This window comes from Manacus vitellinus, unplaced genomic scaffold, assembly GCF_001715985.3.
Source record: "Manacus vitellinus isolate BGI_N305 unplaced genomic scaffold, ASM171598v3 scaffold_4_pilon, whole genome shotgun sequence".
NCBI lineage: Eukaryota > Metazoa > Chordata > Aves > Passeriformes > Pipridae > Manacus > Manacus vitellinus.
In genome coordinates, this window is record NW_021940604.1 from 10,763,370 (window position 1) to 10,790,321 (window position 26,952).

Sequence of the window (26,952 nt, forward strand, 5' to 3'; positions counted from 1 at the left end):
TACGGTTTAAGTAAAAAAGAACACACTTTATTTATCTACAAGGCAGTACATTGTCGTATAAAAAATTAGGTGCAGATGAAGCTGCACTAAGTGCTATTAAGGCAGCAAATTCAAAGGCTGTTATAAAAAACCAAAACAATAAAAAAATAAAATCAAATCAGTGTTTTGCCATATCAATAAAGAGTTGATAGGGCAGCACAAAGAACCATGAATTTCTAAGAACCTGATTCAGTACACAAGACCCAAGTTAGGGAACAACTAGCTAAACATGGAACAAAAGAGACAACATGAACAAGACAGTGTTCTCCCAAACATATGAAGGTGCAATGCATGCTGTTACAAACCAATGAGAAACAAAACAACACATCCAGACAAAGAAAAAATCTCCCATGAACAGTGTTCAAAAATATTGCTTATAAAAAAAGGGGAAAAAATATAAATGGTGATGTAAAAAAAATTAAAACAAAAAGGTCTGGAATGCTAGTGCATAGTCAATTAGCTAACATCAACATTTGTTGTCTTTCCATAAAGCTCTACTGCTCCTTTTACACTAGCAGCATTTCTACACGCTATGGTCTGTAGCAGCAAAACACAGTATTCATTTGGCATTTACAAAATTAAATTACTGAATAAAAATATATTTTTTCTCATAAATCTATGTTTCATACAGTAATATTTTTTAAAGCAAGCTAATTACCCACCCCCCCAACAGAAACACACAATGTATATTGGTCTAGAACCAAAACAGAAAAGAGTATTTCAAGAGGCATGGATATCTGAGTATTCACGATCTTAATCAGTTTTCCCCTTTTGCACAGACAAGCGTTTATAGTAATGCTTTTCACTTCAGTATTTCACACCAATGCATTTTCTTCAGTGATTTAAAATATATCTGTTTGAGTACCTGCTCTTTTATTATTAAAGAAAAATAAAAAAAGAAACAAAATCCCACCCCTTGGCTAGCACATCACTGAAATAACAATACTGGTGTATTAAGTCTGCTTGATCTCAAAAAGTACAAGAAAAATTGTCTTTATTATAAGTCTGCACTTAAGATCATTAATTACTGATTCAAACTCAATACCTAATAATTTAGGCAAGTATCATTAAAAAAAAAACAACTCTTAAGTTGGGTGAAATCCAACAAGAATATATATGCTGAGTGAGTAAATGCACTTTGTGCTGCTCCCAACTGTTGTACCACAACAAAGATCAGCTCTTCTCCCATTCATGAAAGTTTTCATGCAGAGGAACAGGAATTTCCCAGCAGAGGTGAAGTGTTCTCAAAACCATAATGCTTCTCTATTCGTCAACCCTTTCACATCACTAGAGTCCGAGTGGGGAAGGTGGCCATGTACTTGCGTGCCTGATCTGTCAGAGCCATCTGATCTTCGATTTTCCCACAGGATGCTGACTCCCAGGCGTTGTTCAGATGCTGAATTAGAAAACAGAGAGATTTGAGTTGCACGCCATGTGATTTATCCATAGCCCCAGCCAAAGCCGGGCCCACTTCTAATTAACTGTTGCATGAACATGCAGAAGGATGTTGTCCCATCTCCAGAGAAACTGAAATCTCAACACAACAAGCAAAAAAATATCACCCCTGCTCCTCGGTTAGAGACTACAGGGGTAGGCAGATCAGATGACCTGCACAGGGGCACAACACAAGAGCCAGGATCAAAACCTCCCTGCTTCTCTCTCAGACAATGTGTTTTCTACGAGGCCATAGCTATAGCCTTGCCTTTAATCCTTCCTAAAAAGGAAGGATTCTCTAAAAGAGAATATACTCTCTATATATTCTCTAAAAGAGAATATACTTGGTGAGTGGACTTTACGGTCAACAGAATACAGCTAGGCTAAAGCCTGCAGTTATGTTCAGTGCTGTGACCATGCACAAATTCCTGCTGAACCTCTATTGTAGAAATACAGCTGTGCTGTCCGCAAGTTCCCTAAATGAACCCAACAACCTTGACGTCCTGACCACAGCCAACGAAAAACCCCGCGCTCGAGGCTGCTTTCACCTGTGCACAGTGATTGGCACGTGCCCATTAGCTCCGCTTCTCCAGCAAAGGAGAAGGGGAGGGGGGCTCGACTCCCAGCAGAAACAGCATTTTAATTATCATGTAAGCCATTTCACTTCTTGTGGTATTTATGGAGGTTACAGACACCATTTAGTATAATGTTAAAGTGAGATAAACATATCTGCAGAGGGCTGTGTGCACTGTATTTATTTACTCACTACACATGTGAGACGTTTCTCATTGCCTTGAGCTATAAACAGTAATGAAATTTCAAAGCTCCTGGAATTTACTAGTATACACAAACTTCTTCTTTTTTCTATTGAACTCCTTCACTTACCCATTGTGTCTGCTTTTCCACATTGAGATATTCCCTAAGCCCTGAATAACAACTCTATTATCACATAGAGTTTGCTGCATGAGTCCTCTGCATGCCAAAAATGCACACGATTGTGCTTAACAGAAAGCTGCCTGCCCACAAGGGATCCCAGTACTGCTGAATATTGAGAAGGTGTATGCTCAAGATTTACCAATAAAGACAAGTCAGGAGAAGCCCTTCTCTGTTTTCCATTGCTTTCAAAAAGGATCATCTTTGCAGTTCAATAGCTATGTTGCTCAACGACATGGCCAATGCCTTCCCAACATCTAGGACACTGGATGAAGCATAATTACTGGACTGCAAACCATCTGCTAAGAGCAGAACTGTCCTGGTGAGCCCATGGCTCTTTATGCTGCTAGTTGCTAACTTTGCAAGAGGATCCTTAAATTATTTTCTGGTCTAAGTGTTTAGAGAATGCTCTCCTGACTGTAAACTGTGTTATCTGAGACATACGGATAGTAAAAGGCTGGGCAACATATGAAATATAGATAATTTCACATAACATGCCCTAATCAGGGCACTGGTACAAACACAGGGACCGAGGTTCCCTGCCTCGAAAGGCTACAGTCTAAAAGGGACCAAACCAGAGAATAACAAAGCAGAATGGCCAAGATGAGGGAAAGTGCATTAGTCCTCTGTAAACTTCTGCTGGGCTTCCCTAGACATGGCTTTCTCTTCTCTATACAGAGGTACCAAATATTGTCTCTGCTCCTGATGCCACTTTGCAAGCAAAACTCCTGCTGAGCTTCTGTGGGAGTTCCTTATCTGTAGGAGAACCAGGTCAGGCCTCAAATCAAGTTTCTGCAGCTTTTTATGGGAAAGCTGCATCTGCGAAGTGAACAAACATGCCATACACCTCTTTTCTAGAGCAGTTCAATATGGGCTGGCTGTATACCTTGTGCTGTGGCTCAGCCTAAGGCACATGCCACAGCCAGAAAGCAGGTGTGACATACTTTCTGCATGCCGCAGACATGCATGCGACATGCCACAGCTTCTTTTATGTCTTGGTTAAACAGCTTCCAAGGTAACTTTTTCAAAGGCACCTACACAAGCTGGGAACCTACAAGCTCCTATTGATCCTCAGTGGGACTCAGGTACCTGTGAATATTTTCCCCTACTCTTTCAGAGGTATTTGTATCAGGGACCAAATTAATGCCTGGTACAATGCCATTGGTTTTACTTAGAAGTTGAATTTGTTCTGTACACCTCAAAAGTAGTTGGTAGTTCCAGAATATCCATCATTTCAACACAAATATGTGTCTGACAGGTATTTCCCTATGATCCCCCACAGCTTCAATGCACTGGTCTAGAAATGAGAGATCAGCAGTCCCTTAAATAACTGAAAACATGTAAGGAAAAGTCCATTTGTCACAGTATGTCAATTTTTAAAAAATAAAGTAACTTCAGGCAAGGAGTGTCCCTATTTCATAAATTAGGCTTAATCATTAGTATCTACACTGAGTTCTTTGTATTAGCAGCCATGTGCCTAGTAGAAAAAAAAAATAAATAAATCTGTATCCTGGTATCTCCAACATCTCAGCAGGCTGCTACATGTCACTCATTCCACTGAAAGCCTGGTCTTCATTTAACCTGATGTCAGTGTGGCAGAAGCTGCTGAGGCAGGCAGTAACCCTCTGCCCTCCCACCGGGCTTGGCCACCCTGGGGAGCACTCGGTGGTAGACACAGCAAGGAGGACCAGCTCAACCCCTCACTTGAGCCTGCTTCAAACAACTTTAGTTTTGCTGATGGGAGAATATCCTCATACAGTTTTGACCCATGTACTAATTTTCCCAGAAAATTACACTATTTTTTTTCCTCCTGTGACAAACTTATAAAAAGAGACTAACTTTGCATCTCAGTGATGGCGGTGAGAGCTTTGCTCTAGTGAAGAAAGCAGAATTTGACCAAAAGTAATGTTTTCTGATGTAGCATTTTTACTAAGACATTTTTCAGTTCTACCCTGGGGAACTCAGAGAACATTTACAGTGGGTATTTTTAATAAACATTTTCTGTCTGAAGTTTTGACTCTTGGCAGCCAACACAAAACAAAGCACAATGCCTTTGCCTTGCCAGCCCTGCAGTGCAGTGCCAGAGGCACGTGTGAAAGTCATTCTGACGCAAGAAGATTTCCTTCCCTCCTTGGCAGGGAATGCTGGGTCCCACGGCCCAGGCAAAGCACCTTCCTGGGCCTGGTCACACACAGCTATGGGATCTCTTAGTAAAAAGAATAAAAAGGGATGCTACAATGCCTCCTTCCATGCCAGGTTCACAGCAAGTACTGACAGGGCTGATACAAGACAGTAGCAGCGCCCTGGAGAAAGCAGTGCTCCTCAAATGCATCAAAAGAAAAGAGACCCAGGTAGAACGCTAGAGGCATGCAGGAAAACAGCACAGAAACCCCTGTCAGGACACTCCTTTTGCAGAAAGCTCATTGCATCCTCCTCATCACATTTAAAGGTTTAAGTCTGCAAATCAATGGGTGGAAACACAAGAGCTTTGTAATGAGAAGCCAAAAGGCCTGACCCAAAGCCCACTAGAATCGATGGACATGTGTTCATTGACTCAGTGTATTTCACCCTACTTAAATTCAGTCATTTAAGAGTGAGGTGTTTGTTTTGGCACATAAATTCCCAGTCACTGGGGAGTGAAAGGGATTTCCGTAGTAAATTCTTCCCATATACATAATTTTTGAATTGCCTTTAAGTGGTAGACTAGTTATAGTTCTGCTGTCAATTAAAAGAGTTTAAGCCTTTTCAGTCAGTACTTACAGCTGTATTTTTCTCTTCCACCGACAGCAGTCTCTCTTCTTAAGTTAAAACAGGGAGTTGGGGGGAAGAAGAAGGCATACGACTACAAATTTCCATAGGATAAAATTACAGATCCATAGTACAATTCCAGCTATGTCATTCTCCCTGGCCTTTTTTTTTTCCCCACGCTCTTTCTTTTTTTTTAAACTTCAATAATCCTACCAGCACATCCTTCTCCTGGCAGTAAAACTACCTTACTTATCCTGTAATATGCTTTCGACTGCCCTCAGGCAGATGTGAACTGTAAACAAACTGTCAAAGTTGTAACTGGGACATCCAGTTAAAGCACTTTAAATAAAAACTTGGACCATCTAAAGAAAACAAGACCAGAGTAAGGGAAAAAAAGACTGTGGAAAGGTGCTCTTCTAACAGAACTTGTCCTACTGCACTCGTAGCTGGGACTGCCTTTTCATGTGCTGTCTCTAGAGCTTAAGAAAGCTCCAGTGTTACGACACCTTGTGTGTTAGGAACTGATGCCAAAACCAAACATTGCTGCAGTCCTGCAGTGCTGAGCTCCCAAACTGATGAAAGTGCAGTAAAAATCCTTGGTCAAAGAACTGTGCTAGAAAACAGATTTTAAATCTCCACTATGCTGGCAAGTATCTTCAGCAACTCCAGCAAAGTTAGTGGTTTTACACACATTCCCATTAATTTAGCCAAGCTGTGCTGGCATTTATGAAAAAAAAAAGAAAGCTAATATTTTTAAAATATTTAGAGGGCTCAGACTATTTGAAGGTCTCTTATCATGTTTTTCTGCTGCAAAAAGCTGGATTTCTTGCCAGTTTTCCCTTAGATTGCATGGTATGGACAGTTTGCAGAACATGCCACTGACTGAAAAGAGGGCTTGGAACAGAAATGTGGTACTTCTTCTGAAACAGTAAAACAGTGTCCTAAACAAAACAATTTCTTAGCAGAATACAATGAATATCACGTAGAATAACATGGTTTTCTGTTCTGTAAGGATGCAGTACCAAGAGCAGCCCTTTTACTTATCAATACCAGACAGTAAAGACTAATGAAAAACTCAAGTGACCATAAATGAATTCTACTCCAATTTCTGCTCATGTTACTAGTTCTCCCCTTGAGCGTGGGACAGACTTCTCCTAAACTCTGGGGCTTTCCCAGTTGCTCAGAAATATTTGCTCACTTGCTAAATGTGAGAAAAGACGATGGTCCAACTTTTTAACTTTTATAAGCATGATACCAGAGCTAGAAAAAGCTATTTGATGGCACTTTTAAGAGCTTAACCCCGAAGCCTTGCTCAGACAAAATTCCTGCTCAAGATGTGTGAGCTTTCCAAGTAAGATTAATGGATGTGATATGGAAGTGGGCTAAGCATCTGCAATTCACACTAGGATATTCAGTTCCTTTTCGATTTTGTCCTTAAGTAATTTTTTTTTTCACAGATCAGAATACATTGCTGCAAATGGGTAATAGTTAAGTTGTCGCTTTTTTTCTTTCTGAGAGACCACCACCAGCTTAGGGCAGCTCTATCTGATCTGTTTGCAACTCAAATTCTGCTGCCCTGGATGGAAAACACGCAATGACTGACCTGTAACTGCAAAGCTCCTCTTGCTCCCTCAGCTGTGCCAGGCACAGCTCTTTCATGTACACATCAGTCACTGGTGAGAGAAGGGGCAACACAAGTGAGGGAAACCCATAGGGCTACCTTCCCTTGCTGTGCAAATCTCAAACACAGCATGCTTCCTTCTCCCTTGATTAAACAAAGAAGAGTATGAGATTTCAGGATCTTCTTGCCCCAGAAAAGCTATGGAGGAAAACAAGGGAAAGCCTGCTACTGCATGAGACCATGCTGCCTTCCTGGACATTTTATCTTACAACCAGCTGCAAATGAAATAACATTTCACCTTTTAAATGGAGAAAATTAAGCTTCATGACAGCTTACACTCTTGAAAAAAGGTTAACCAAGTAACTGTTTTAAAATCCTTTAAACTTACTCTTTAAAGAAAATGGTTACATAAACCACTGAAAGTCAGGAAATTCGAGCTGAAACGTGTCAGTCTGTGGTTAAAAAATGGAAAGTGACAGGAGCTAGGGGTTGAAGAACGTTCTCTGTAGCTTGCAGGGCTTCTACCTTGTGTTGTTTCCTTTGTTACTGGGGGAAGAAGATATCAAAGCAGCGCTATTTTCTTAAAAGGTTCCATTTCATGGTGTCTTTTGATAGCCTGCAGGGTTAGGTGGAAGGTCTGTGATTTAGCCTACTTTTCTATCTGTTACAATGTCTATGTTAGGATAGTTTGTATTATGTACCGCTACTGTTACAGAACATAATGTGAAATAAAATCTAACTTTAACATAGGAAGGGCCAGAAACAAAGGGGTTTTTTTATGTAACCTCTTACGAGGCATTATTCAAGCACATGCTCAGTATTGGAGTAGGTTATCCTAAAATCTTAACCCTTGGAAAAGTTGCTTGTAAGGCCAGAATCTCCCTGCCATGTAAGTGGCAAAAATACAGGGTGCAAAAATACAGGTTTTAACTAACTCCACCGATATAAAGCAGAAGTATTTGGGATCTGTGCAAGGGACTGTAAGTCCACCCCAAGGCAACACGTGGGTTTGGGTGAGACACGACCTGTTCCTGCCAGCAAGATAATACTTAATGTACAAACACGAGATTTGTTGTGTAGGACAAAAAAACTGGCTGAACCTTCACACCTTACCAGAAAGGTCTTACACACAACTACCTTTACATCCAATGTCATAGAGAGACTTAACCACGGGACTGAATGGGGATCAAGCCCAAACTCTTCTTGAGTCTAAGAGGCCTTCTCCTCCCATTGCTCTAGTACAACATTGACACCACCATATTCCCAGTGCTGTTATACGCAGCTACCTTACCTCACATGCCAAATTATGCAACATGCTGTTCCTCCTAAGTGATCATGAATCATATTGTGCTATCTGATACGGTCAGCAGCTATTAATTACTAAATTGCATATGATCAGTTGTATCCAAAATGCAGTAAAAAATATCCTTAGAGATCTGTTTGAACATTTGTTACTCTTGCCTTCTTTGGAATTTAACAGCAAAACCATAAGTAATCAAGCATTTTGATCAGTTTATTGTTAGCCAAATATCTTTATGTAAATGAAGTGCAAATTATTAAAGCAATGAAAAATACTGTGGGCTGGTAAATATACTGCATCACTCTTATGTAAGTTCAAATTTAAAAGAGAGTTTTAAGAACCAAGTATATTAACAAAAATTAGGTTCAGTGCTCTCTTTCTTTCTTCCCTCTTCATGCACAGATTCCAAGGTGCAGAGAGTGCTATAATTCTCACTTGGACTGAAGACAATGAGAATTTGCCTAAGAACAGTTGGATCAGGTCCAAAATATTAACAGCAGCAATGTCAACACATGCAGACAAAATTAAATTTCACCCAGATGATTTCCCTTGTGTTTCATGTCTATTTGCATGGAATCAATGGATTTAGTCCAGTGTTCACATGTGTGTCCATGCATGTGTTCATGTATGAGGCAATATACCAAATTAGAAACTAGGAAGTGTAGATAGTGTAGAACAAAACACGCTTAAAAACTGGTCAGGTACAAAATGCAACCGATCAACAAGCATAAACGCCAACCTTCCCCATTGCTTTGCACCCTTTGGACACTCTATGTCCTCATCATACAAGTCCATTTACACTGGAGTAGAAGAGGAGAAGAATTAGGGACAGAGCAGCAGCAGTTTTTGGTGTGAAAAAGAGCTAAACTACACATCTTTTCTGAGCTTCATGGGGCCAAACTTCTCCCCTCTGAAATGAATCCAAGCAGCCTTACCATTACTTTTGACCAGAATATCAAATCCAAATCAGAGAGCGCAGCCATCGGCAGACAATACTGCACTGTTATAAAAAGCCTGTATTTCATTCTGAAAAAGCTGTCTCTGCCACCATCACAGAAACCCCTAGCCTTCACTTAAGATTATATTTCAGCTGAAAAGTTTAATGTTTCATCAGCAGAGAGAACAATTTTACTTTCATACTAGTACAACAAGAAACTGCCTACTAACTATTAATTTTGGGGCTTTTTACAACTACTTTTTCTTTCAGTTCAACATGCTTTAAACTCTGAGATGAGCTGGGAAGTCCTTTTTAATTCAGTTCCTACTTAAGAAAAAATCCTCTTTATCCGAACAATGAGAATACCTGACTTTTAACATGCTTTTCCTGAGAAAGGACTGAAGAATTGAATCCAGAATGATCCACAAATTGACTCGTGTAAACTTCCTGAACAAAATCAGCATGAGTGAGGACAGAAGGTTAAACAAGCCCTTTCATTTACAGTAGCTTATAAAGAAATTATTTTTAGATAGCAGGAAATATAACACTCTTACACCAAAGATCAAAGGATCCTATTTTACAGGCACCTCAGATGCTTCTTTTTTATTACAGCCGGAGTGCAGGCAACTACCGCTAACAGGACAACACACAGAATACGTTGTTTAGCTACCTGAAAATGTTGCCCTAAACCTATGGAGGAGCCTGGAGTTTGGCTTTGGTCACAGGTCACAGAGAGTTGCTGGCATGCTGGCAAGGCAGCAGAGCTGAGCCAGACGTCCAGGGAACTTCAGCACCCCCCTGCAAAGCTGGAGCCCTAGGCTTCTTTGCCATGAGGTGGTCTGAATTCAGTCCCTATATACCTGTCTTAGACCAGGGGCAGTGGATCTAAAAATCCTTCTCTCAGTCACCTACCACGGGGTAGTAAAAAAAACAAGTTCATGAGAAAAGAGAAGATAAGCAATAGGGACTATGAGTCTTTGGGCCCTACAGACATCCCCGTGCTGAGGGGAAACATAGTCCCAGCTCTCCAAAGCTGTTTTTCATCAAACGAATCTGCGGCGAAAATACAAGCCTACTCCATGGCAAACTGTGCCAAACAGGGACGTGTAAAATTTTATTATCTCCCTTTTTAATGCCTGGTTAGAAATGCTTAATCAAAACCAGCCTTTGTTCATTCCTTCCTACTGTAAGTAAACCCTAATGTAAATTCTGGAAAGAGGGAGGAAAGAAAGGATTAGCCATGTGGACTATCTGTCTGAAAGTCAGGAACTACGGAGTTACAATTTCCTTTCTGACAGTGACTCACCCTGGGGAATGACACACTTTCCTTTAATTCTCCTGTGTGGAGAAGGGCTACAAAATCACATTCATCTACCTCAAAAATATGGGTTGTGGTGGAAGGATGATTAATTACCATCTACATTGTGTTTCATTTTCTGAATGACTTGCTGTGGGGCCCATCTAAAGTCCACAAGAGCTGACAAACTGGCTGCTAATAACTTTAGTGGGCTTTAGATCAGGCCCTATGTAACAGCTATATTTTAAAGTATAGCAAATGTATATGTTTGTTAACACTTGGCACAAACATAGATACATAAAGCCCAGCCTCACATCTATCTTACATTACAACAATCACACATTTCATTAATTTCAGAGACGCCCAGACGTACAGCTGGCCGTAAGGGTTAAAGACCCCTTCAGACCACCCATTACCATTGCATTTCTGGACCAGCCTCAGCCAACACTCAGGGAAAGGCCATCCTAGTGCTGGCCTGGATGGGCAAAACTGGCCATACCTGTGTCAGGCAGTGCTAGAGTCTTCTCCTCTCACCCCTAGGCCAGTGACAAGTTCTGGTCACCACCATACCACTCAACTCCCCTGCTCTCCAAAACAGCAGTGCTGCCTACAAGAAGTCCATAAAAAAAGCCTCTGGCTGACATTAATTCTTAGTCCTACCAATTTAACACTGCACCCAGCTGAGTTACAACACCCCACACATGGCACTATGTCCCATTCAGCTTCCTGGCACAGTTGAAGCCACTGTGTCCTCATGCTCCACAGGTAAAGCGATATCCACATTCATCTGAACATCTCATTCTTCCATACTCAAAACTTAAAATCAGTCTGTGAGAAAACAATATATATATATATATATATATATATTTATATACAAGGGATATTTTTATCAAAGAATAGTTACCTGCAGAGGACTAGCTAGTGGCCTGTTTCTAGGTACTGCAACTGTTTTGTGAAAACTACCATCCTCTTCAGACACAGGCATCTTTAAAATGGAGCTGGTAAGAAGATTCTGAGCAGGAAAAGAAAAAAAAATGGTTTTCAGCAACTCACAGGAACAAATTCAAATTTGAATTCAAATGTATTAAAAGCAAACTCAGCCTGACTGCAGAAGTTGTCATACTGGGTAATCGCAGATGGGGAGCAGATCTCAGCCTGGGCTCCCTGGGACTTGGCTTTGCAGGAGCATTGCCACATACAAAGGTTTTCCATCCAGTGAAACTCCCAAATGCAAGAATAACAGTAACATTGAATAGTCCCAAGAGTCCTGGCAAAGCAAAGGAAACCACTCACATGCAAGGTCTCCTTTGCACACAAACCAAGAGAGACTCTCTCTTTCTTTTACCAGTTTTTAACTCCATGATCTAGTCATTTCTACACACAAGTGCAAGCGTCCTCCTAGTGCAGGCTCTTCCCAAAGTCTGTGGGCTGCAAAATGGCTGCAACTTCTGCTACCTTCTACAGGCATTTCAGTGATCTAATCAAGAGTGGGATTTCACCTTTTATGCTCAGTACAGGAAAATGATACAGAAATAATGAATAATGCCTACTTGTGAAGAAGGTCGGACAAAATATTTTCTCTCTTGCATGTAAGAATTGAACAGGGGTGTAAAACAAAAAAAAACTATTTGATGGTGTGAAAACTTACTGGCACATCTTCCATAGCAGACCCAGGTGTAAAGAGCTGAGTGTTCAAGTTTTCTCCTTCCCAGTGATTAGAGCAAAAAAAATTTCCAGCTTTATCTGTTGGAGACTCCACCTGAAAGCAGGAAAGGCATGAAAACAACCAGTACTTAAGTGACCAGATTTCTGTCAGTTGCTTAATAAATTGAACAAATATTCTTCACAGCTGTGTCTAATGCCTGTTTACAATAACATCTTTTACAGCACCCTTGGTCTTTATAGAAGAAAAAAATTCAAGGTTCTCAAAAAAATCGCCATCTAATAAAACTTTGAATACTTGCACTCAGTGCTCTGTCAGTATTCAGGAGTTTAATCCCCTAGAAAGGATTGAGAATATATGTATTTTTAGAACTTCAGTGACAAAGTATATAATTCAATGTCCTCAAATGTTCAGGTTTCTAAGGCACTCCATGGAGCTTGGTCCCCATAGGGTTCTTCAATATTTTTCACCAATATTTGAAAGATTCAATCCAAATTCCTATCTAATTTTTCTTTTCTTTTTAAGTTTCAAACGAAAACTGCATTAGAACAGCCCAAGCAAACCCCTGCTGAAAACAGCAGAAAGACTTCTATGGAAATCAATGGGAGATGAATTAGGCATGCCTAGTATACTATATGGAACCGACACTAAGATCTTGGGGCTCACATGAAAGAAAAACAGACACAGCTATTTAACAGAAAAGGTATTCGTATAAGTTTCTCAGAAAGTGTTCTGAATTAAATTGCCTAAGGTAAGTTTGAGATTTACCTCTTGTTTGATTTTCTTCAGCAAAGGGGGTCCACTTTCATGTAGCCCAGCCACTATTGCAGATTCCTCCGACTCCTGCTTGATAACATCCTGCAGATCTTCTACAAGATGAGTCGGAGTTTGAGGCTGAAAGGAAGAGAAGAAACGTTATATCCAAGTCCCAGAACATCCCTCTGCACTAATATCAAAGCAACTTTTATCATTGTTTCCTGCTTACCAGCATCTTCAAAGGACCGTATTTGATTTCCTGAGCTGCAAGTGCGTTTTTGAATGGAGTGGGTGTTCTTGGAGAGCTTTCTAATATCGACCTCTTGATTGCTGGAGTTCTGAAACTTTAAAAAGAGGGAGAGGAACTTTAAAGGAAGACACTTGGAAATGCTACCTCTTTACAGATATATGTGCATACAGGCAGTAGCTGCTGTAAGACTTGAGAAAATATTTCCCTGCAAGCCTATAATCCATTTTGCTTTTCTGGCAGAATATTTTTTTTACTGTGATAAGGTGTAATGGCTTTATTTTAAAAACTGGTGAGCCTGTATGACTGTTCTGTATTAATAACTTACCTCCACAGTCATGAAGTGAAAGTTTTACTCCAAACTAAGAAAAATCTGAATGTGTTAGCAAACAACTCTGCAAGAAGCATGGAATCATAGAATGGTTTAGGTTGGAAGGGACCTTAAATATCATAGAATCACAGAATCAACCAGTTTGGAAAAGACCTCTGAGATCATCAAGTCCAACCCTTATCATCTAGTTTCAAACTCCCTGCCACAGGTAGGGACCCCTTCCACTAGATCAGGTTGCCCTGGGCTTCATTCTATCCTGGCCTAGAAAACATCCAGGGATGGGGCAGCCACAACTTCTCTGGGTAACCTGTTTCAGTGCCTCACCACTCTCTCAGTAAAAAATTTTTTCCTTATATCTGGTCTAAACCTGCCCTCTTTCAGACTGAAGCATACACTGACCCAGCACTACAGTTATATGCAAACCTGAAGAAATGAACCCTCATGAGTCCAACAAGACAACAGACTTACATATGGTTTTCCTTCTGAGCTTTGAAAGTTTGGTCCCTGTGGAACGGGGTGGTACCTGCCATCTTATGGCCACATACTGGTGTGGAAGTAAGTGCAGGGTTGTCCAGGTTCAAGTTTTCGTGATTGGATGAGGTGTTTAAGAACTGCAGGTTGGAAAGAAAAAATTAACAGTAATATCCAGATTAAATGGTTGACTTGTTAGGATGACATTGTTGAACAAAAGAAAAAGAAATTATTTTCTTCTGATTGACATGAGTCACTGTCCTAACCCTATGATGCAAGTAGGTGTATGTGGGATACCTGACTGCATTGTGAAAAAATACTCAACAGTTTGGCTGGATCACTTAGGAAGCCAAACCAAGCAATTCTAGAGAGGGAAGTTCTAAACACAGTGACACTTGGTTCCAATGAGAAACACTTTCTACCACTCTAAGAGCCAAATCTTAAAAGCCTGATTTGGATTTTCTCCAAATAAATTTTAATTAAGAGCAGTGTGCCCAAGTAAGAACTGGGTGAAAATGAGTAAATGGATGTTTCAGTAACAAAGCCACAGGAAACAGGGTTAAATTCCACAAAGATTTACACAGGGAATCTAGGGGCTTTTAAGGCAGTAAATGAAGTGTTTATGACAGGAAAATAAATTTCCCATCATCTCTCTCAAAACAAAGTGCTTCGTTTTCACAGCATAAAATGAGAACTGCCACCTGTGATGGGGGCGTGGAGTGTTTTGGAATAGAAATAGCTGACTGAAAAGGAGGCAGCAGTATTTGTTTGGATAAAATTGCCCTTGCATGTTTCTGCCTAGTAACCTAAAATATTGTTTCTATTTCCAGCATCTACAAATCTGTGAGCATAGTGGTATCCTTTACTCTGACAAGAATTCAATGTATTACCTTCTGGACTCAACTTGCTACTTTACAAAAATGTGGCATCTAAGAAAATCCAGCTTTCACTGGATAAATGACATGGGATTAACAGGTAACAGGAAATAAGTGGGAGATCATTACATGAAATCTTTTACTATCCTTTATGAAATAGTGTTTCTTTGACTTCAAAGACTAAAGCAAAACCAAGGTAAACCAACACAAATAGACAAACAAAAATCCAAAACACTTTTAAATAGTGCTACAGCTGTGAAACAAAGCAACCATTATCAGGAATTTGGAAGTGCATGCCAGGCCATTTTAACAGGCCATTTTCCTCCTCATTCCTATTCCACTCCAACCCACGTGGCCTGGGCTGAGGATGGCGAGTGTGATTTGAATTTTCTGGTTGTTGTCAGTTTGTCTCACAACCTGAATGCTATTTAAATGCAGTTTGGGGTTTTCTAGGTCAATGAATCATACTGTAAGTGGACAGAGATGGAAAGTATTACAAATGGTCAGAAATGTTAAACTCTGGTAGTTAGAGTTAGCAGCAAGAGCAAAGCAAGGAATCTCATTTCCCTACAGAAATTATCCCAAAAGGAAAAAAAATGAAACACAAAAACCCAAGCCCCACAGATGAATTTAAAAGAAGAGAATCAACAGTTAGCTTGCTGATTAACTAAACTCAGTGGTGAAGTCTAAGAGCAGTGAGAAGATTCAAACACAGAGTGAAAATCAACAAGCACAACGGTAATTAGTCATTTGTTCCAAAGGATTAGTTTCTAAATTGTTAAGACTGGGGTGACTTTGAGAATTTAGTAACATCTGTGCAGAAGTCTTGATCTACCTGCGAGGGAGAGAAGGGCAGGCTTTTGACAGGGGAGCGCTTAGTAGGAGTTGAGCTGCTGACGTCAGCTAGGACCAAGGTGCTACCGTGGCCACTGGCTAAGGGGCTGGAGTGCCCTCTCCTTTTGCGAAGAAGGACCCACGGAGCCGCACTGCCCTGTGAGGCAGATAAGGTCTTTGGTGAGCGTAGAGAGCCCTGACTTGACATGACTTTGCTCAAATCTGTGATGGGGTATTCTTGAGGTCTACAAGCACTGGCCCCTCTTTGCTGAAGCTGTGCAACTTTGCCTGAGGGAGCTCTGCTAGCCAAAGTTTTTGTGTCTTCAAAGAATTCAAAACTGCTGAGATCACCCCATGATGAAGGATTCTGAAACAACGTGGGAGGCACAGAGGTATAAGACAGTGTATAGTGCCACCTCATGAAAATACAGTGCTAGGATATGCCTGTAACCAATAACAAGTAGTTCCCAGTTCAGTTCAGCCTGACCACGTTTATGTGAGTAGTAACACTGTGAACACTGTGCTTTCAATACATACCTCGATCACATCAAACTATCTAACATTCTAGTAGTGTTGCTGGCAACTGAGTCCCTAAAGAATGAGTCACACTATGCCCTTACTATCTGTTTGTCCAGCATTTTCTGCTTGGTATGAAGATGTGCCTTTCGCTAGCAAAACATGTGTGCTCTAAACCAAAACTCCTAACCTGCAAGCCTGCTCCGAATGCGCTGAAAGGGATGTGATGCCGCATGAAGCAGACGCTTCTGCTGCTGATGGATGTTGCCACCAACAAACATATTTCAATGTGCTACTTCAGTACATGTATCATCACAGAGACCACAACAAGAAAAGGCCCGTGTCGATGTCAGTCAGATACTTGGCAGTTCAATATGTGCTTACAGTCCTTGAGATTTGCCAGGGCAAGCTCCTTAAACTTTGAGAACCAGCTACTGAAGCTACAAAAAAAACTTCTAGAAAATGATGCAAATACAGGAGCAGCCATATATATGGCATGTATCACTTCAAATATATACAAGTATCATTTCCTTTTTTAAAATCTTTCTCAGTGTCTCTGATTTTATTTTAAGGAGACTTAACGTTGAGAGATCGTTTCAAGCTCCTACTGTACAGCTTGCCAAAAGTCATGTTCCCACACCAAGACGTAGCAGGAAAGGGAGACACCCACAAAAAGCATACGCATCCATGCTCGAGGGCTTCATTTACGAGCAGCTACAGTTTGTTATGTCAGGAGCTAAGCTTCAGATCCTGGAGCAACTAGAAATTACTCAGAGAAAAACAACAAGCACATTTAGGACAGTCCCAGTTCCTCTCCCCTTACTCTTTGACCATGCACAAATCCACCTGAGGTGGCAAGTCTACTTACGGAGTCTATTAACTGGAGTGTTTCTGCAAATTCTAAGAGATTCTTAACATTATCCAGGATGTTGCTCTGGTGAACAATCATGCACCGTGCAGGGGATGCACTTTCCTCAGGTAAGCAACCGTGATCCACCGGTGGAGATGGAGTACAGTGGTGATGTTCCCCCAAACAGGAAACAGGTGCACTGTCACCACTGGTCCTGGTACTGTCAGCAATTGTGGTGCTGTGCCAGCCAGTGTAGTTTGATGTGTGGTTCTGTGTCTAAAGGAAGAAGGAAAAAAAAAAAGAAAAGGGAGGGGGGAAAGGCAGAAGGAACTTAGCAATGAAATTGCACAAGGTGTCAGATGCCACTGGAAGAAAGATAATAGTTGCATCATCATCTAAAAGCTTATGCCTATGAAACATTTGTCAAGATGTTTCCTTTCATCAGTGCAAGACCTTGTTCTAAGTAATATTGGCATTGTATTTGTTATCCCAAAGTTACCTCATAATTCACTTCCAGGATTATAGGCATTTATCATTAGTAACACATTATCAATTCAATTTGTGTTCCACCAAGAGCTCAAAAAGTGTCTGCAAGTTGTTTTCTGTCAGAAGCAAGAAACGGCAGGATTTCCCTACTGAGCGCTCAGCCCTGTAGAACGCTAAAGGGTTTAAGAGTTAGAGTTGCTTTTGTCTGCTTATCTCCTTGTCTTCTGCTGTCCCTGTCTAATGCTACAGCTTACACCAATGCAATGAAGAGGCTGTCAAATCAATGTGGTTAGGAAAGCAGAAGAACAAATTAACAGAAGTTTCTTTCCAGTGTGATCATGCAACAGAAGAAATTGCAAAACATTAACTAAAGTTAAAAAGTAGCCAAACTAATGTATCACGCATGCAGTTGTTTTACTATTAATTTCAGTATTACCCAAAAAAAAAAAAAAAGAATCTGCTGGCTATCACCTAACTTCAAGAATGATTTTGGGCTTCTTTGCTTTGGTGATGGTGTTAACTAATTACGTAAGGGTTTTCACACATTAACATCCAATGGCATATACAACGAAGTGTGAGAATTCAGTAATAGCCAGCACTTGCTCCACACATGCAGTTATGAAGAATCTAACATTATTTGGAGAAGTAAAACAGACTGTCAAACATGCACCAAGTCTGAAGCTTACAAAGTGTAAAAAACACAGCTGAAGGAAAGAATACAACAGAGAAGAAAAATCTGATGCACAGGTACTACATTTTCATCACATGAACCATTGCACACTTTAAGAAATGCAGATCTCATTGATTAAAGATCTGTAGGATTTTTAATTTTTGTACAATCATCGCACTTCCAATATTACATCATGTTACAGACCCCAGTCCTGCTCCCACTTTGCAAAGTAAAATACCTGCAAATTGTTTGTTTGTTTTTAATAGAAGAATTTATGAAGCAAATGTAGATTATATGTGTGCTATGTTTCATCCTTTTAAAACTGAAATATAGAGCCTTGATTAGTACTGAAGGCAGAGGGGGAGTAAAAAGTTAAAAAGACAAGCACTGGGGTAAAGCTGCTATCCCTCCATCCAAGCACACGGTGACAATCTTACTGGTAATGCCTGCTGCCCTTTCAGTTCATTCTCAGTCGACATTAGTAGCAACTCTAATTCCTTTATTCGTTTTTCTTTCTCAGGGTCTTCATCATTATAGTGTCTCTGAAATTAAGAGTTAAGGGAAAAGAAAAGATAAAGGTCTGATAGGATGTAGCAACTAAAATGCTTATGGCTTGCCGACCTGTGGTTATAACAGCCAAATTAGACTCAAAGATGAAACAAATGTCAATTGTGCTTTCCACTATCAAAGTCCCTGCTGAATTTCAATACAGACATTTGAAATGGAGAAAGTGAAAGCTATCACACCAGATGTCAACTACTGTGCTTTAAATCCACTTCAGAAGGAGCAATTATTTGCCATGTTAGAACACCCCCACCTTCCCCATTTTCTCTTTTCACCACACTTAATACATTAGAATGTTTCTTTAATGTACGATATCTGCATTTAGATTTAACAAATATTCAAGAAATTAACTCTTGAAATGAGGTTCAAGTTATCTACCTGGATAGCTGCAGCAGCTGGCTGAGGAACATTGACGATATTTACATGCAGTGCTACTGGATATGGGATCTGACCAGGAACCTAGGCCAAAAAGCAAAAGACACTAAAAGTTATTATTTCTATCATATTATCTGCTTGCATTGTGAATTTGTGTTAAACATACATACTAAACATGTTAAATATACTAAACATTAAGGTTTAGGTACTTAATATTTACAATCTACGGAGATGATAGCAAAAAACCTAACAATGTTTACAAGAAAAGTAAACAGTTTTTCAGGAATATGAGAGTGAGCATTATAGAGGAAGAAAGAACATTCATATATGAAATATTTACCCTTCTTGAATGAGAAAAGATGAATAATTTATAGACATATTTGTAGGGATTTTCTAAACTGAAGTGAAAAAAGCAAAAGATGCAATTTATTATCATCTAAAACTACAACATAACTGTCTGAAGCAGGAGCCCGTTTCATTATTAATCATTAATAGAAAAGGAATCTGATTAAAAACAATACTTGTTTACTTGGTTCCAACAGGCAACCCACAAACAGAATAGTACTGAAGGGAACGTGGGAGATTCTGATAGAACACAGAACTACCCAGATTCAACTGATTTGCAAGAAATTTGATATTCACCACACTAAGAAATACGTTAACTGCTTACAAGGCACTAAAACCGCTGTACCCGATTCCAATCCCTGAATCCCATCAGTTTGAAATGTACATGTTTTCATCACTGACTGAAGTAAAAGTCAAAGAAGTCCTCATCTGACATCAAACACTAGAAGTCCCCCAAAACTGGGAGAACACCCTTCATGCTCCTCAAAACCAGGTATGGCTAAATTGCACCCCCCTATTCAACAAAGCCAAACAACCACCCCCAGCACATCTTCGGCACTCACGTTTTGTGGCTCAGAGATGTGGTAGTAGGGGTAGTCACTGCTCAGCGGGGGCTGGCCAGTTACTGGCAGCTGGGCAGATGGCGATGGGTTGTGAGCAAAGGCCATCAAGTGGTTGCTCTTCTGAAAGCCAGCAGCTGCTGAGGAGTGACAGGCTTTGGAGGATTCCTGCAGGTAGCCTTCCTGCTCAACCTTTCGGCGCATGGTGGAATTCCAGTGGTTCTTGATAGCATTATCAGTTCTGCAACACAAATACATACATTTGAGGAGTTTCAAAAATGAGCATTTTCATTTCAGACAGGTCAATAGGCAGGGAACTGCTGTTGGCATCTCTATTTAAACCCTGAGCTCTTCTCTAATCTTCCTCCTTCCCCTGCCATTACAAATTCTACTCTCAACTTCTGGGGAAAGACGCTCAGTACAAAAGTTAGTGGAAAAATAAATGCAGGCTAAGGTTGTTTATGCACTTTTTAAAAGCAATCTCTATGCCTTACATCCTCAAACTGTAAGAAATTCAGCTTTGCCTCATTCCCATGAGATGAGGTGACAGCAAATGCTAACACCCCTTTGAGGCTAACCTAAAGGATGCCAACATCATCTTTCTAGGTGTTAATATTTCAGTGGAGTCTTATGGTATCTCACTGCTGGAAAGAAAGGCTGTGAAGAACAGTTGTGAAAAGACTAACTTCCAAGCAACTTTCCAGCACTCCACCTAGACAATGATAATACCATGCTGTACATAAAAATTTGGTAAACAAAGCTGTTCGAAGTTTTCTTAGATGCAGAAAAACTGAGATTCAAATTCTCACATATATGAGTCAGAAAAAGCAAACTTACCAAGTCTGTGAGATTTTAAGAGTATGCTCAGAAACATCTCCTCTATTTGAAAAACATCACCACCACACAGTATCATTGAAAGCAGTATCTGTGATATGTGGAAGCTACAAAAATATTTCCAAGGGCTAATTCCTTTCTTGTTTTTTTTCTAGAAGGTGAAAGCAGCCTAGCGAATGCCCGCTTAAAAGGCTATCATGACCTTAGGCATTATATTTAGATCTTGAAGATGTTTTACCAAATAGCAGGAATAAAAGTAAGAAGGGAAACCTCTTTCTTGCTTACATTATTTACATTATTTCCTTGCCTACACTTTAAGTCACTTTTAATCACAGTGAATAAGACACTAAATCTTTGAAATTATATGCAAGCTGTGTATAGGCTTTCAACAAGACAAATATTTCAAGGACCAGAGTTTGTGGAAGTCAGTTTCTCCTAATTCATACATCGATTTTTAACAGGTCGAAATCATCTGGATGATTCAGGAGCAATTACAAAAGTTGAAGCAGCCTTCTCTTAAATCACTTTGAATTAAGAGACTGGATTTCATGTTGAAGGCGTACCCTTCACTGAATGCAAATTATGTTCCCCTTGCAGAGCCTGATCCTTTAGATATGAACCTTTAAATTTGAAGTCATCATAGGCAGAAATAAGACTGCATGGACATTTAGGAAGTTGTTATGGTCTTGCTCTAGTTACAGGGTCTTTTTACCTATGACAAACATTAAAAGAATGTAAAAATAGTGTACTGTTCCATGTACTGACCAAACAGCGCAGTTTCCCACTGAGAAAAACGCACATCAGTGTCACTGGCTTCCCAGGTTTTGATTCCAAAATTTTTCAGTTTACAAAGTGCAGCCTGAGGAGACCGAAACAGACTGCTCAGACCTGCAGCTTTTTCCTTTTTTCCTATTTAAGAGCTAAAGGTATATGTCATTACCGTCCAGGCAGCAACTTTGCAATCTCTGCCCATCTGTTTCCCAGCCTCTTGTGTGCCTGGTAAATAATTCTATCTTCCTCTTCTGTCCAGGAGGTTTTCTTCACTTCTGGGTTCAAATGGTTGTGCCACCTCTCCCTGCACTGTTTTCCAATCCTTCCCTTCAAATGCTTAGCAATGACAGACCAGCGCTTTGGACCGTATTTCTGCACGAGCTCTATTACCTTCAAAGAAGGACATAAAAACTGCCTGTATTTAATGATGCATAATGAATCAATGAATTTTTTTTTCTGTGGTGGAGCAGTATTTTCAACAACATTTCTCAAAACTACTACAGTAAAACTAACAGACAATTAAGGGTCCCCACTTCCCATTCCTACTTTTACTCAAAAGGAAAAATCTGGTAATAGTTAAGGCATTTCTAGACTGCAATTCTACATTACAGTGCTGTAAAGCAATGTTAATTTATTTGCATAGCAAACTTAGAAAGCACTAAACAAATACAGTCTGCCTCTGGCCACATTAGTGTTGAGACCACCAAAGCTTCCAGGAGTTTTGCCCCAACACATGAAATCTGCTAGTAAGGCATTAATCAGACAGAAAGGAAAACTGATTACCCTTTGATCCTCCTCTTTAGTCCACGGACCTTTAATAAGTTCTGGGTTTAGTACCTTCTGCCATCGGTGCTGGCACTGCACATCTGTCCGATTCTAGCAAAATGTAAAATATGCAAAGTAGATAATTCTTTAGACAAGATGAATGTAGAGTGAGGAAGCTCTTATTTAGGTACACTTGTTCCCGACCTATTTCACTGCTAACTATAACTACCAAAAAACACAGAGTGATACAGTAAGTCTGAGAAAAAGGTGCTCAACTATCAATTTTCTCACTGAAAAGATAGACTTCCATCGCTTCTGCAGTGAGGACTGTATCACCCAAACTACACAAACTTAATCTTCCTCATCTGCACAATAGCTGGCATGCTTTCACATACAGTTTCAGCAACAGCCAAAGTGTTCACAAAGCAATTATCTTCAAAACCACACTTACAATTCACCAAAGCAGTTTTTTTCACTGTGCTGAGACATTTTGTTTCAGTGTCACATTGACCATCTACTGTGCAAGACCCCACCACCCCCCATTTTTGCTTGTTCAATTATTCTCCAATATTCCTTACTCTCAAATATTCCTTTCTGAGAAGTGAAAAGGAAAAAAATTGTAAGGGTTTCTACAGTAACCTAACTAAATTTTAAGGTCTCCATTTGTGGAGGTTTTCTATCTCCTGCAAAAATGTAACTATAAAGCAACCGCTCCCCTTCCCCTTTATGAGGGAAACCTCTGATAAAGAGCTATCACTAGGCCTGGAAGCAGAAACCAATATCCACTTACAGGAAGGAAATTAGCAATGACTTTCCAGTCTTCTGTGCCATTCTGCTCCACAAGCTTCTTCAATTTCTCATCCTGAATCATTAAAAAAGACCAGACATAATTAATACTGAAATCTCTTATAATGCAAAAGAAATAATTTTTTTTTATATTTGTCTTTCTAGCTTTTTATGCATCCACTTCTGCTTTCTGAGTGTACCAGAGGGTGGTCTGTACACTTGTCATACTTTCAATTGCCTAAAACAGGAGATTTTTCTACTCTGGTGGATTTTGCACAGTTCTTCACTGTGCTGCAGGAGAAAGACTGACTTCTTCTGTGCTATTCTTTGACTCACACTACACATTCCCATTTTACTGCTCAAAGCACTGTAACTGTTACTCTTGGATTGGACTTAGAAGAGGGCATGGATGTTCAGATGTCAGGTATCAGAATAACAATTAAATTCAGTAACACTCAGGCACCTAGATATCTGGATACCTCTGAAAATCATAGCCTTAAACTTTATATGTCTTGCAAGTAATGGGAGTCCCCGTAATTTGCTCATGACCTACCCATGTACAGTGAATGCACGATAAAACTAATGGCTCCCTTTTGCTCCTGTTCTCTGTGAGGGAATTTGGTATTTCTTGCAATAGCAAGAAATTTGGCCCAGTATTTTTAATGATAAGGCCAGAAAGGTAGACCCTAAAGACAAAAGAAACCAATCTCATGTACTGGGAAAGATTGAGATAGTGTAAAACAAATGAGAAATGCCCCAAGAGATAAGAAGAGGAAAATAAGCCTCTCCTTCCCCAGTTAGCATCTCCCAGTATGCTCCCAGTTCATGTGACAGGAAAATGGCAATTCCTTCCTCCAAGGCCACATTACAATCATGTCCGCCTTTGTAAGAGCAGATTATGATTTTTAAAAAAAGAAAGAAAAAAAAAGGCTTGCAAGAGGTGACCTGCCACTATTTATATATCAATATACATTGTTAGAGAGGAGAAGTCAAAACATAACTCAAGAACTCCATTAATGTATTTTACAATAAACTCAAACCAGTTAAACAGCCAAAGGATATCCAACTGGTAAAGGAGTTTGATACCACAATTTTCCCAGAAGTCAGCTCAAGGGTATCATGACTAAAACATATTCTGACCTTCAAAAGCAAAACACATCTTGAAAGCTCAATTTTGATACTGCTGCATTTCTTTCCTCCAGCTTTTAATTTATGTTCACTTGGAATCATTATGGTGCAATTAATGTGCAAATTTCAAATTGCACAGAAGGACTGCAGCAGTTTCTGCCACAGTTGTTTGCTGCTGTGGGACACTGAACTCACATCAGTTCTCTCATAGCAACCGTTTTCAAACAAAAAGAGCCAAGTAGTAACAATCAAGCATTGCTACAGGTGACTCTGAGCCTCTTTCTCCAAGAAGGATTACACAGAGACCCACATACAACAAACCTGCAACACAGAGTTTAGTGGAAATAAAAAAACTGTATTTACACATTTTATTTAAAATGTAAGAACAATTCTCAAAGTTCAGCTAAAGACTGAATGTAGCTAATGGGTCAAAAAAGCTGTCCTCATTGATACACATGGGACTGTCACTGAAGTTAGTTTGCAGATAAGCAACATGGTGAAGAACATGAAGCAAGTCGTAGAAGAATGATATCCATGCTCTCTATCTTTTTACATGCAGGAGAAGAATGAACTTGGATTTACCTCTTCGCGGGTCCACCTGGTTTTTCCTAAGTGACGTTTTCCAGTCTTAGGGAGCAGACCATCATAATCGTGATCATACATCTCAACATCTTCTTCATCATCATCACTACTATATATACTGCAGAAAGTAAGACAGTGAGACAGAGTGGAACATGAGGATTTGAGCTGCTTAACTACAAAGCACAAAAAAACCCCAGTACAATCCTTACAAAGGTTACACAGATAAAAGTTTTAAAACTTGCACAACAAGATTTTGTTCTGCATTCTGTTGTTCTAGTATTCTGAACTGGTTCTGCTGTTTTTGGTATCCACAGATACAAGCAAAGGGCTGGCAACCTTCGTATTACTGTGCATGTTTAGACCTGCTCTTAATGTTAGATCAGTGGTGAATTACACATTTGGCAAACTTTCAACCAATGAAGGTTTCAAATTAAAACACAATGTTTGGGACAATAAAGAGAACTAGAGGCTGTGTCCAGTACAGAAGCACATGTTTAAGATCTTTAACTCATGCCATACATTCTGAAAAATATTAGTGGGTTTGTATGTTTTATACAGCAGATATTTATACTGTTCCATAATAAAACAGACTGTGTACAAATACAAAAAGTTAAACAATAATAACCTTGTCTGAGAAAAGGGTTATGGACCCTATATGCAAAGGCAAAAGTTTTTACAATTAAGTACAGACAGTAAGTGGCAGCGTTAACATGCTATAAGCTCTCGTATGAAATGTGCCTTCCATTTATGGGTCTGGACGGACAAGGACTGAGCACAAGTATGTTTAATATCTTGCAACAAACAAATGAATGATTAAACCCTTCCATACCCTCCATTTCTCTAACTTAATACTTTATTACCTCTATTCTATTTCTAAATCTCTCACATTGTTTTTGAAATACTCTGCTTCTCACCTAATTCATGACTAAGGGATTTCCCCAGAGGCTATCTATGGGTAAAAAAGGACTCCATTACTCTTTTCACAAATGGCACTTGCTCTACCTAGCTAACTAAAACTAATAGAGACTGTTTTGCAACAAGAGGTGCCTTTCTGGTGGACAGTATTTTATTTGTAACTTTTAAGGTATAAGCAGCAGTTCTGATATTTCAACTAAGAGATGCTAACCACGAGTGCTAGAAAGGAGTCAATGTCATGCTGTGAGACTAAAATCTGTGATATATCTGATGGTACGGCATGCTGTGGTGTGTTAAGGTATGACTAAGACATTAAAAGAAAGTTATTTTGTAATAAAATTACCTGGCATTGTTTATGCTGTTAACCTGTTTTCAGGAGATTACTTTAAATTAAGTTGCAATGAAGCACAGAGACTGTCAGTCAAGATGCAAACACCCCCAAAATGCAAGCTGGTGAACATACATTCTTTTAAAGTACTGGGCTAATCACACTGTACATCTTCCACCTCGTTTTCTGGCCTGTGGCATGTGCCATGAAAACTACGCTACATGTAAGAAGTTTTCCACAGCCTACCGTGATGCACGTGGCCTTCCCCCTAGTCTCTGCCAGCTGGCCCCTGACTCACCCACCCAGCCCATCGCTGCCACCCTCAACTCGCCCCCACCATGCTGTAGTCCCGCAGCCCCACGGCTCACTCCCTGTTCCCCAGCCCATGTAATCACTTGGGGTAAGCCCTGACTGAAGCTCCCACTCCGCAGGCACCCTTCGCTGGCAGCTGGAGCCCCTCGTGCTTGAGCAAAGCTCCCACGCTCCAGCTGCCACGAGTGCAGCTCCGTCCCCAGCCGCCGCTCAAACTGCATTCGCTTTTCTCAATGACACGCAGAGACAGCTGCGCCACTGCCCATATGCCAAAGGAAGCTTTGTGGCTCAATTTCCAAGTATCATTTTGAAAATGAGTTTCGTAGACAGCAACCACCAGGTACGCATCCATTGGCGGCGCTTCCTGCGCGGCGGCGCCGTGCGGGCACCACAGGGAAACGCCGCTCTGCAGCGGTAGCACAGCATCAGCGGCGAACAGGTTAAAGGACTTCAGTGTGGGACCAGTACTGTAACAGATTTATTTAAATAACCGGGGCCTCGCTGGCACTGCAGTACCGAGCAAACGCCACTGTACTACCTGCGATCTCCAGCAGGAGAAAAGGGCCCTTTTTCGGGATTTCGGGACGCTCGGTGGCTTCTTCAGCCAACCGGTCCCTCGGTGGTCCTCTAAAACTTTATTTTGCACCTCCGGCCGAAGGCCCGAAGCTTCCACCCGGGC

General features: G+C 40.3%; 1 protein-coding gene across 1 annotated transcript; it reads right to left on the reverse strand.

The window, feature by feature from the left end:
- On the reverse strand, positions 1 to 26,494 carry MYB (MYB proto-oncogene, transcription factor). Its single transcript, XM_018077747.1, has 15 exons — positions 26,264 to 26,494; positions 24,719 to 24,922; positions 23,013 to 23,084; positions 22,241 to 22,333; positions 21,627 to 21,847; positions 19,856 to 20,093; positions 18,951 to 19,031; positions 18,446 to 18,550; positions 16,871 to 17,128; positions 13,775 to 13,917; positions 12,958 to 13,072; positions 12,741 to 12,866; positions 11,958 to 12,068; positions 11,214 to 11,321; positions 1 to 1,435 (listed from the first exon to the last, which is right to left on the reverse strand). The coding sequence occupies exons 1-15, from the start codon at positions 26,492 to 26,494 to the stop codon at positions 1,319 to 1,321; spliced, it is 2,223 nt and encodes a 740-aa protein (XP_017933236.1). The 3' UTR covers positions 1 to 1,318.
- Positions 26,495 to 26,952: the final 458 nt, after the last annotated feature.